This window comes from Quercus suber, unplaced genomic scaffold (assembly GCF_002906115.3).
Source record: "Quercus suber isolate HL8 unplaced genomic scaffold, Cork oak 2.0 scaffold_465, whole genome shotgun sequence".
NCBI lineage: Eukaryota > Viridiplantae > Streptophyta > Magnoliopsida > Fagales > Fagaceae > Quercus > Quercus suber.
Window position 1 is genome coordinate 70,582 of NW_027069916.1, and position 12,424 is coordinate 83,005.

At 35.2% G+C, this 12,424-nt stretch overlaps 1 protein-coding gene across 1 annotated transcript; it reads right to left on the minus strand.

Moving 5' to 3' along the window:
* Positions 1-539: 539 nt before the first annotated feature.
* LOC112016396 (beta-fructofuranosidase, insoluble isoenzyme CWINV3) lies at positions 540-9,938 on the minus strand. Its single transcript, XM_024048960.2, has 7 exons — positions 9,671-9,938; positions 9,493-9,501; positions 8,332-9,182; positions 7,670-7,828; positions 1,281-1,522; positions 1,103-1,193; positions 540-1,021 (listed from the first exon to the last, which is right to left on the minus strand). Exons 1-7 carry the CDS (start codon positions 9,834-9,836, stop codon positions 821-823), a joined length of 1,719 nt encoding a protein of 572 aa, XP_023904728.2. The 5' UTR covers positions 9,837-9,938; the 3' UTR covers positions 540-820.
* Between the last annotated feature and the right edge of the window lie 2,486 nt (positions 9,939-12,424).

Sequence of the window (12,424 nt, forward strand, 5' to 3'; positions counted from 1 at the left end):
TATTGTTATATTGACATAACAAATTTCACAATATTTTCACAATTATTGACGTGCGCGAATGCGTTAAAGCACTATAACTACAGTGCTTTGGTTTCGTGAGCCACCTTTTTTTCCCAAGTTTTGAACAGTAACTACAGTGCCAAGTGGCACTGTAGCTACATTTTTTTTTTTCCTTTTCTTTTTAGTAATCGGGGGGTTTTTTTTCCCCCTTTTAAATATTTATGTAAGCTAGTATATATATTGTTATACTAACACAACAAATTTCACAATATTTTCACAATTATTGACGTATCAATTTCTTACAAGTTGAAATAAAATAATAAAATATAAAACTGTGACTAATCACAACTAAAAATAAATGTTTTGAGAAAATGTTACAACACTTATTGTGTAGTGTTTTTGGTTTATTCAACTAGCACGGTAGCTACAGTGCTTAAAGGTTTTTTTTTTTTTTTTTTTTTTTTTTTAAATTATGTGTTTTTTTTTTTTTTTTTTTTTTTTTTTGATGAATAATAAGGAGTCATCCTTAACCACACAGATGACAATTAATACAATCAATATAAATGACTTAGTTTAGACTCCCACATCTCTGTTATATATAGCTTAAAGACACTAAGAATATCATAATTACTACAACTGCCAAATACATCAGACCATTCAAATGCAGCAATACAAAAATTACAATGCTTTTATAATTAGGCTTATTCTCAAGACAACACCTATTAATTGACCAAGACAATCTCTCCAAGAAACTCATGTAGTTCCGAGGCTGCCGCTTGAATACTTATTTGTAAATTATTTAGTCCACTATGCTACCGCATTATTTCATCTCTTTTTGATAGGGAACAAGTTGAGCTCTCTTCATGCTCCAAGCATTAAGCTTTGAAATTCTTACATTTAGAGTTCCATTGTTGAATACATACAGGTGGGCTTCTTTATCAATTGCCAATTTTGGATAAACTCTAGCAGTGATGCAAGTCTTCCCTTCCCCACCAAAATTCTCAATAATTGAATGATCTATCTGCAAAATGACAAAAACGCAGATACATTATATCAGCAAATAGTCTTTCTGAGAAATTGCAAAATTTAGAAAGCTACATACCAAGCTTCTTAATGATATTTTCCTATCATTAGGATCCATGTTTACAAATGCTCCATAGATTGGTTTCTCAAGCTCTTCCCTCAAAGAAGATCTGTTGAAGTTGTCAGTTTGATCTCCAGCTAATTAAGAGTAAAAATTCATTCAGAAAGATTAAAAGGAGGTTGAATAAGAAGCCAACCTGCTTTGATCACTACACATGAGCACAACATGTTTTCCATCCCTGTTGAATATGCGAAAGTAGACTGCAGTTTGCTCTGTTAAGTCCTTAGAAGCCAAAGCCAGCAAACCAAATGGTCCAACTGTGCCATTATTAGTAGATGCTCCCTTTTGACTACAGAGCTGTTGGGGATCAACCTGATTTGGGTCTATAGACTCTGTTTCACTCAGATTCGGCAAATCAAATGACACTTCCACATCAGCCTACCGTTGGAAAAGGAAAGGAAAATAAATAATTATCTTTGTATAATAATGAACTTGTTTAACCACAATAATAGGTCGCAAAATATTTTACAATTGTTGACATTATTAGGAGAAAGTAGTGTTTCTTCGATTATAGTAATAATAATGTTTAGGCAAACAAATTTTTTACAATGACATGACCTATTGTGATTGGTGTATAATAAAAACAACATCCGTGGCAGACTAAGGTAAAAATGATGTTACTCTAATCGCAACTGTTAGAACATATGTGAATTATGTTAGTAACATCTGTCAACATTTTATATAGTTGGTTAATCCTTTGACAAAACGTACTTCACTTGTATTTGGGTAGATCTAGGATGTGTTTGATGCTTCAAGAAATATTGTTTCAAGTTCAAGTGTTAAAGCCATGCAAGTTTGTTCAAGAATCAAGTGAGAAAGTGTTAAATTTTAAAGCTCGATAACTGCTCAACACTTCTCGACAGCTAGGCTATCTATCGAGATCTTCAGCTATTTTTTATCACAATCTCAACATCTCTCGACAGTTGGTGGATCGATCGAAAAAGCCTTTGTCCCCTCGATAGCTTTTCTACACCTCTCAATCGATCGAGCTTTACGAAATTCAGATTTCCAGATCTGATTTTCAATCCATGTTGACATGTATGTGTAGGGGTTCTTTTCTCACAACCCTAGACCTATATAAGGCTTATTTTAGAGGCCGTCACATAAGAGAATACAAGGAGAACGAATGCAAAAGGTGACCGATGCCTTATTCTCTCTGAAAGAAGTTATTATGTCTTTACGCCTTAGAGTTTTGTAACTAAGTGCTTCTTGATCTTCATTGTTGATGAAATGAAGAATTTTGCAGCCAACATCTTCTTCAAGTTGGTATATTAGTCACATACTGAAAGTTGTGCATCTTTGGTTAGTCACATACCGAGATCCGTGCATCAAAAAGGGTGGCATTCATATATTGAAGAGTTAGAGGTTCTGATGCGATAGAAGGTTTCTGCTATAAGTTCATCTACGAGGATTGTAGAGTCTAAGAACAAAAGTTTTGTATTAAATCTGAAACTTCTCTTTACTATAGTGGATTGCTTTTCAGGAATGTTTTCCCCTAGGTATTTTACTGTGAAACTAGTTAGTTTCATTGGTTTTCCTAGGTCATTATATTTTATCTTATTTACTTTTCCACTGCATTTATTTTTGACATGATATTGATGTTTGTTTGTTTAATAAGTTTTATTTATAATAAATCTATTAACAATTTGGGTTAAAACTTGTTAATTCTATCAACCGGGGTCTAAATTTTCCAACAAGTGGTATCAAAGCAAGTACACTTTGATTGGATTAATTTCTTGGGTGTGATCCTTGACCCCTGTTGTCATGGTTCATGGATAATCTCTTTTGATTCCTCCTTTATTTGATGAAACTAATTATGCGTATTGAAAAGTTCATATAAAAGTTTTTTTGCAGGCTCTATGTAAACAAGTATGGTAAACTGTTGAAGTTGGTTGGATTAAGCCAAAAGAAGCGCCGGTGGATTGGGATGATGCAACAATCATAGTAGCAAATTTCAACTGTAGGGCCTTGAATGCTTTGTTTTATGGGGTGACTAATGAGGAATTCAAGAAAATATCATCCATAGAAGTTGCCAAGAAAGTATGGACCATTCTTGAGACCACCTATGAAGGTACCAAGGTAATAAAGACTGTGAAGTTTCAAAAACTCACTAGTAGTTTTGAAGAAATAAGAATGGAAGAAGATGAGACATTTGATGAGTTTTATGCTAAACTCATGGATATTGTAAATTTTGCCTTCAACCTTAGAGAATCTATAGCAGAATCCAAAATTGTTAGGAAAATCCTTAGGTTCTTACTTGAAAAATTTCATGCCAAGATCACTGCCATTGAAGAAGTGAAAGACATTGATCAATTTCCTTTAATTGAGCTTGTAGGGAACCTTTAAACCCATGAGATAGGATTAGGCTCAATGGGAAAAGGTGGAAAGAGTAGAAACTTGGCTCTTAAGGGTATAGAGGAAGAGATTGAGGACTCTGAAGATGAAAATGAAGATGAAGATGAGGATGAAGATCTAACTTTCATAACTGATGAGATTATCAAAGTTCTTCAATTTAGGAAAAAGGATAAGGGAAAACCTCTAAGGAAATCTAAATTTTCTAGGAAGGGAAAAAATGAGAGACTTCTCATCCAATGCCATGAATGCAGAGGTTTTGGTCATATGAGGATAAAGTGCCCAAACTATCTTATGAAGAAAAAGACCAAGAAGTCAAAAAATAAAGGGCTAGTTGCTACTTAGAGTGATACTAAGAATGACTATTTTGATGAGTATGTGGGTGAATGTAGTCACGTTATGACTTTTGCTACCATAACCGATAAGGTGATTGTGGAGAGTGCTAGTGATAGTAAGGATTCTTCTAATTATGAAGTACTTAAGAAGATGACCCTTTAGGAAGCTTATGATAAGTTATGTACTGAATTCATAAAATCTGAAAAGACTTCCCATCTTTGTAAAAAAAACTTAATGAGGTAAAAACTGAAAAAGCTGACCAGCTAGTCAAATTAGATGAAACTACAAGGTTAGTTGAGACTCTTGTTGTGGAGAACACCTTATTAGAAGAGGAGGTCAAGAATCTTGAGGTTGAGCTTAGTCAAGTTAGAACTCAAATAGAGAGGATGTCTAGTGCAAAGCTTGATGAGGTATTGAGTGCTCAAAAACCTAGTTCTGATAAGACTGGCTTAGGATATGCTACTTAGAGTGATACTAAGAATGACTAATCTGATGAGTATATGGGTGAATGTAGTCATATTATGGCCTTTGCTGCCATTACCGATAAGGTGATTGTGGAGAGTGCTAATGACAGTGAGGATTCTTCTAATTATGAAGTACTTAAGAAGATGACCCTTCAGGAAGTTTATGATAAGCTATGTATTGAATTCATAAAATCTAAAAAGACTTCTCATCTTTGTAGAAAAGAACCTAATGAGGTAAAAATTGAAAAAGCTGATCAGCTAGTCAAATTAGATGAGACTACAAGGTTAGTTGAGACTCTTGTTGTGGAGAACATCTCATTAGAAGAGGAGGTCAAGAATCTTGAGGTTGAGCTTAGTCAAGGTAGAACTCAAATAGAGAGGATGTCTAGTGCAAAGCTTGATGAGGTATTGAGTGCTCAAAAACCTAGTTCTGATAAGACTGGCTTAGGATATGCTACTTAGAGTGATACTAAGAATGACTAATCTGATGAGTATATGGGTGAATGTAGTCATATTATGGCCTTTGCTGCCATTACCGATAAGGTGATTGTGGAGAGTGCTAATGACAGTGAGGATTCTTCTAATTATGAAGTACTTAAGAAGATGACCCTTCAGGAAGTTTATGATAAGCTATGTATTGAATTCATAAAATCTAAAAAGACTTCTCATCTTTGTAGAAAAGAACCTAATGAGGTAAAAATTGAAAAAGCTGATCAGCTAGTCAAATTAGATGAGACTACAAGGTTAGTTGAGACTCTTGTTGTGGAGAACATCTCATTAGAAGAGGAGGTCAAGAATCTTGAGGTTGAGCTTAGTCAAGGTAGAACTCAAATAGAGAGGATGTCTAGTGCAAAGCTTGATGAGGTATTGAGTGCTCAAAAACCTAGTTCTGATAAGACTGGCTTAGGATATGCTGTTTCCTCCAGCCCCTCCTCTTCCACAACTTTTGGATCAAGGATTGTTTTTGTGCTCTAATTTGAGAAAGGTGATAAAGGTATGAAATCTAAAACTAATTTGGCTAATTCTAAATCTTCTGTTAGACCTCATGTTTATCACCATTGTGGTGTTTCTGGACACATTGGTCCTAATTGTTTTAAGTTGTATCCTCATAAGCAATTGTTCAAATCGTTACAGGTTTCCTCTCAAGGACCTACAACTTTGTTTGGAGAGTTATTAAAAACTTTAAACTTTTTAACTCAATTTCAAGAGAATTCTAATTCTTCTATGTCCTTTAGTAGACATACTATGACACATGCCTTTTCATCTTCACAGCCAAAGATTTATGCTGTGTGGGTGAGAAAAGAGCCTAAAACTTAATTGTTTATTTTTTTGTTATCCTTTGCTTTAATTCTTTCTATCTAAAGTAGGACTCTCTTTGCTTGATTTCTTATCTGTTTTGGAATCATGCTTTCATGTATCTGCACCATTCTATCATGTTTTCATGCATATGCATCCATCTTTCTTTCATGCTTTCATGTTGTTTGTTTGGTTGTTTAGTCTTTATTTTGTTTATTTTTCAAAATAGAAAGAGAAAAATAAGAAAAATACAAAAACAGTGTGTGTTTATATACATTGGTACTTGTGTACATTGGATGACCATTGAAACAAAGTTTTTTAAACTTTGTATCTTTTGTAACTTAGATGAGTATCTCTATGCACAACTAAGTAAGTGAGTTTTATGGCTCGTGTTTGTGATGAGTNTTTTTGTTTTTTTTTTTTTTTTTTTTTTTTTTTTTTTTTTTTTTTTTTTTAAAGATTCTACATATTAGGGGGAGAAATACATGCTTTTGTAAGGGGGAGATGTGTTTCATCTTGTTAGGGGGAGTGCTTACCTCATTCCTCTTGTACACCGGTCTTATGACCATGTTTGCATATATTGTGCTTATCTTTGATATATATATATATATGATGTATGTTTTCTTTACTTACCTTTACATGTGTTGTTTCTTTTCTATCTCCATACACATGTTTCTTATATCGTGTATGCAATCTATTATTTCTGTTTCACATAAAGATGCCTTGATGAGTTTTGTTTAAAGTGTTTTAGAAATACAAGTTGTCAAAGTCTACTTGTCATAAACTTTCATCTTACAAAGTTTTTCAAGAGTTTGTGTTAGGATAGATTTTATTGTATTTAACAAGTGAATATGAGTTGAGTGATTTATGACTTCTCTCATATGTTCATTTGTTAGTTGTGGTTTTGTTACGGGTTGCCAAAGGAGAAGGTTGTTAGGATATATGTGGATCATGTTAGGAACATATGTCAATATTTTATTTAGTTGGTTAATCTTTTGACAAAACGCACTCTACTTGTATTTGAATAGATTTAGGATGTGTTTGGTGCTTTAAGAAACCTTGTTTCAAATTTAAATATTAAAGCTATGCAAGTCTGTCCAAGAATCAAGTGAGAAAGTGCTGAATTTTAAAGCTCGATAGCTGCTCGACACCTCTTGACAGCTAGGCTATCTATCGAGATCTTCAGCTATTTTTTATCGCAATCTCGACACCTCTCGACAGCTGGTGGGTCGATCGAGAAAACTTCTATCCACTCGATAGCTTCTCTACACCTCTCAATAGATTGAACTTTACGAAATTCAAATTTCCAAATCTGATTTTTGGCCTATGCTGACAAATATGTGTTGAGTTTCTTTTCTCACAACCCTAGACCTATATAAGACTTATTTTAGAGGTCATCACATAAGAGAATACAAAGAGAATGAATGAAAAAAGTGACTGATGCCTTATTCTCTCTGAAAGAATCTATTGCGTCTTTGCACCTTAGGATTTTGTAACCAAATGATTCTTGATCTTCATTGTTGATGAAGTGAAGAACTTTGCAGCCAACATCTTCTTCAAGTTGGTGTGTTAGTCACGTACTGAGAGCCGTGCATCTTTGGTTAGTCACGTACTGGGATTCGTGCATTAAAAAAGATGATGTTTGTATATTGAAGAGTTCAGAGGTTCTGAAACGGTAAAATGTTTCTGCTGTAAGTTCATCTACGGGGATTGTAGAGTCTAGGGACAAATGTTTTATACTAGATTTGAAACTTCTCTTTACTATAGTGGATTGCTTTTCGGGAAGGTTTTCCCTTAGGTTTTTTACTGTGAAGCTAGCTTGTTTTATTGGTTTTCCTGTGTCATCATATTTTGTCTTATTTACTTTTCCGATGCATTTATTTTTAACATGATATTGATGTTTGTTTGTTTAACAAGTTTTATTCTTAATAAATCTAATTAATAACTTGAATTTAAAACTTGTTAATTCTATCAATCAAAGTCTAAATTTTCCAACAACAACCAATCATGTTTAACGTTATGAAAAATATTATGCCACTAGCAATATAGAGTAACTCATTTGGATAAAGTGAGTTACCTGTGAAGCTGTAATCCCTGAAACTTCGAAAACTGAACCTTGCTTGAGCTCCTTACCTTCGAAACTCACATTATTAGCACGTAGTTTATCTATTTCGTTGATCGGCCATTGCACTAATTGTCGTCCATTTGCACTGAGCACAATGCTTCTAGGAAATGACTGGAAAATGAAAGTGATGCTTTTAGTCATGACTTGTAATTCTGATTCAACACTTTTGTCAACATAGTTGAAAGCTTCATGACATGTATTCAGTTTGATCGATGGCAGTAATAGAGTACATGTAGATTATTTTCCTATGCAAAAATAAATTTACTAATCTAGAAACAAGAATGCTGATAAAGTGAGGATGTGATAAAGTGAGGATACTCATGCATGGGTGTCCTAAAGTGTATTAGGAGGAAAAAAAAAAAAAAACTTTGATGTATTTTAAGATTTGAATAGATTTTATTTATTTTGAAATTTCAAATAAATACAAAATATCTCTATAAAGAAATAAAATATATCTAAAAATATTCATCGGGTGTAACTTTGAAATCAACCATGTCATGTCTTAGTATTTAAAGTACTATTTTTGTTGTGATGTCAACGTCAGTGCCCATGCTTCTAGCCACCAACAAATCTATCAGAATAAAAATGAACACAAAAACTGAATCCCTTGTTACCTGAATCCCAGCCCATCCTTTAATAATGGCATCTAATGCAGTATCAGATTCAGCCACCCAGCCCCACAATATTCGCCTCTTCTTAGCGCTGTCGTAAAACGTTTTTGAAGCATAGAATTTTCCGTAGTCATACCTCAAGTCAAATCCAGTTTCCATAAAATCATATTCAATGGAAAAATTATCTGTTTGAGGAATGTAATTTCCCAATATATAGTGGTCTTGCCCATTGAAACTTGCCTTGAGAACATGCTTGGTAAATTTGTCTTGAGCAAAGTTGTTAATTCCATTTTGGCTATTGATTCTGACAGGATAAAAATCTGGACACTCCCACATGCCAGTCTTAGTTGATGAGTGAAGTGGTTTGTTACTCCTAGTCCAATTGACGAAATCTTTGCTTTGATATAGAAATGCCATTCCTAGGGCATTAATCCTACCTCCAATGATGACTCTCCATACTTTATCTGGGCCTTGCCAAGCAGTTGTTGGGTCTCTAAAATCGGATCTATCAATATCATCAGCTGGGCTCATTAGAGGATTATGGGGTAATTTGACCCATTCTCTTAGGAATGGATCAGAAGCATTCTTGGGCATTGCCAAGTTTTGAACTTGGCTATTGTTCAAGTCAACACCAGTGTACAAAATGGCGGGTTTTCCACTAGGAAGGATTGTAGTTGAGCCAGACCAGCAACCATTGATGTCATAAGGCTCTAATGGACTAATGGCAGGTTCAAGATGAACCCAATTTACAAGATCATATGATATTGAATGACCCCATGCGATGTTACGCGGGACAGGAGCATATGGATTGTGTTGGAAAAATAGATGGTAAACTCCCTCATAGTACATTGGTCCTGTAGTAAGATATGAGCCATATTAGAATTTTCATACCATCTAATATCAATATTAGTAGTGTGTTATGCTTCAGATTAATAGACCACAAACCTTTCTAGCTTCTTAAAAAAATTAACTACAAACCAAACAACCCACTGAAATGTCGTTCTCTCAGTCTCTCACCCATCTAAGATCTTTTAGAATTTTTAGGATTAATTAAATTTCTTAAGATACTTTTATCATGAATCTATCCACATAACTGAGGAACAAAGAAGGAAAAAAATGGAAAAGAAATGATCAGCATAATATAAAGAAATTGCAAAAACATACCATTAGGATCTGAGTGTCAACAGCATCCATTTGCCAATTATTACATGTTACATTACAGGACCAAAGAACAAAGTTAACACAAGTATTAAATTGCAAGAAGAATGAATTTAAGTGTTAATGGAGCAAACATAAGAAGTAATAAAAAAAGAAAAGAAAATGGAATGTTGTGAAGACAAACCATTCATCCAATTTTTAAGAGGTTGAAAGTGGTAGGCGGTCCTGTAAGGCTGCTCTTTTGGAAGTGATTGAAGATTTCTGTGAGTGTGATTTGAGGCTTCAACATGTACTCCATTACCAACCAGCAAAAAGCATAAGGCAAGAGACCAAAGAACAGATATCTCCATCTAGTCTAGTGCTAAATTGAACCAGCTTCATATGTTTTTTTTTTTTCTTTATTGATTCGAAATCAAAGCAAGGACTTGTGCAGGTCATTGAAGATGTGGGGGTCAGCTTGTCAATCTGACCCGTTGTGCACTTCATTGACTAGTAAAAGAGATTGAATGCGTCTTTCAGTGTCTTGTATCGAACTTTTATTTAGACATTTCAAAGTTCTAATTTTCAGCTGTTTTCATTTATCATGTACTATAAGTCAAACGTAGATAGAAGACTTAGGAATTGACTTAGCTGTCTTTGCCTCTATCTTTGCATCCTTGTATTTGTGCTACATCATATTCATGTTTGCCCGATTGGGAAAAACCAGTAAAAAGTTTATTTGGGAACAAAAGAAAAGAAGTAACTTTTTTTGTTTTTGTTTTGAGAAACACACAAGGAATAGAGAAAGTGATTCTAACACAAAGTAACTTGAATAGATAATTTGTCTTGGCGTTTTGTATATAAGATTTAGGCAAAAATGTAAAACTGACTTTCTAACTTTCACTGTTTTTTATTTCAGTCCTTTAACTTTTAGTTTTGTCAACTTAGTTCTCTAACTTTCAATTTTTGTTAATTCAAGGCTCCGTTACAACTCAGTTAGTGTTGTTGTTAGATAAGCTTAAAATGAAGCGTTTTTTTTTTTACAACTCAGTTAGTGTTGTTGGCACCCAATGATGAAGCCATGGCTAAGTTAACCACGAACCAGTTGAGTGAGCCTAGTGCACTGGAGCAAATTATATATTACCATACCATATCGGAGTATCAGACTAAGGAGAGTATGTACAATGCAGTGAAGAGGTTCGGGAAGGTCTAGTATGATACTCTGCGGTTACCACATAAGGTTGTGGCTCAAGAGGCTGATGGGTTTGTGAAATTCGGGCAAGGAGATGGGTCGGCTTACTTGTTTGACCCGGATATTTACACCGATGGTTGAATTTCGGTGCAAGGGATTGATGGGTTTTTGTTCCCATCGGAGGAGGAGACCAAGCAGTGAAGTAAGCAATGATTCAGGCTTAATGTGTGTGTGTGTGTGGTTTTTTTTTTTTTTTTTCAGATTTTTCTTATTTTATTTTAATTCCAAGTTAAGAGAGAGAGAGAGAGAGAGAGAGAGAGAGAGAGAGCAAAATGGTGTTGTTTCAAGCATATCTAACGGCAACACTAACTGAGTTGTAATAGTCTTAAATTGACAAAAATTGAAAGTTAGAGGACTGAATTGGCAAAACTGAAAGTTAGAGGACTGAAATGAAAAATAGTGAAAGTTAGAGGGTCAATTTTACATTTTTGCCTAAGATTTATTTATTTGTTTAAACTTATAAAAGTTAGAGCATCCATAGTAGGTGTGGTAAATGTGCCAAATGTCAAATATTTGGCACATTTACCACACCAAACACAAAAATGGAGGTTTATGAGATGTGCCAAATCTCAAACATTAGACCACATAGCTACAGTACCGTTGCAAATTTGCAACGGTACGGACAAATGTGGCAAAATTTTTATTATTTTATATTCTCTTTCTCTCTCCTCTCTCTTTATTCTTTCTTCTCTCTTCTCTATCACTCACCGGTTCCCTCTCTTTTCATTCTTTCGTCTCTCTTCTCTATCACTTATCGGTTCCCTCTCTCTTCGACCAGTCCAGGATGTTCACCAGCAGCGACGACGGCATAGCTTCGACGACGACAGCACGCTCCGCCACGCTCGATCTCACCCATTCTAACTCCTTTCTCTCTCACCGAACTCGTCAAGATCTTGTCCGGACCGTGAATCTTGTAGTACGATCGCACACCGATCTCGCCGTCGATCTCGCCAATGGGTTATCTCGCCGCCGATCTCGCCAGTGGGTTACGATGTGGGTTTTGGGTCGGCGTTGATGTGGGTTTCGACGTGGGTCAGCGTTGATGTGGGTTTCGATGTGGGTTTTGGATCGGCGTTGATGTGGGTTTCAACATGGGTTTTGGGTCGGCGTTGATGTGGGTTTTGGGTCGGCGTTGGTTTGGCATTTGGGGGGTGGTTGTGCTTGGCGATTGGTATTTGCTGGTTTTTTTTTATTTTTTATTTTTTTCCTGTATTGTTGGTGGTTTCTGCCTTGCTGGGGTGTGTGTGATGGTGGGGTGGTGGTGTTTGCTACCTTGCTGGGCATGAGTGGTGGTGAAGTGGTGGTTGTGCCAGTGGTGGCTGGTTAGTGTTGTTGTTGTTGTTGTTGTTGATGCTGTTAACGGTTAACGAGAGGGAGTAAATAATATATTATTTTAATATATAGTATATATTATTTTAATGTATAGAATTGAATGATAAAACATCTGATAAATGGGATGTTGTAAAATGATGTGGTAAAATAATAAAGTAGACTTTTAGTGTGGTAAAATGGCATAAATTTTGCAACATCTGATAAAGATAAGAATCAAGGAAAATTTGGGGTCACCGGAAGAAGAAGACTTACAGAAATATGACGATCCTCTTCAGGCAGTGTGCAAGTTGAACCAGATTCAAATTATACGCATCAATGGTCGTAAGCGCGAAAATGAGGAAACCAGGCGGTTCAAACAAGTACTTATACTCCCCC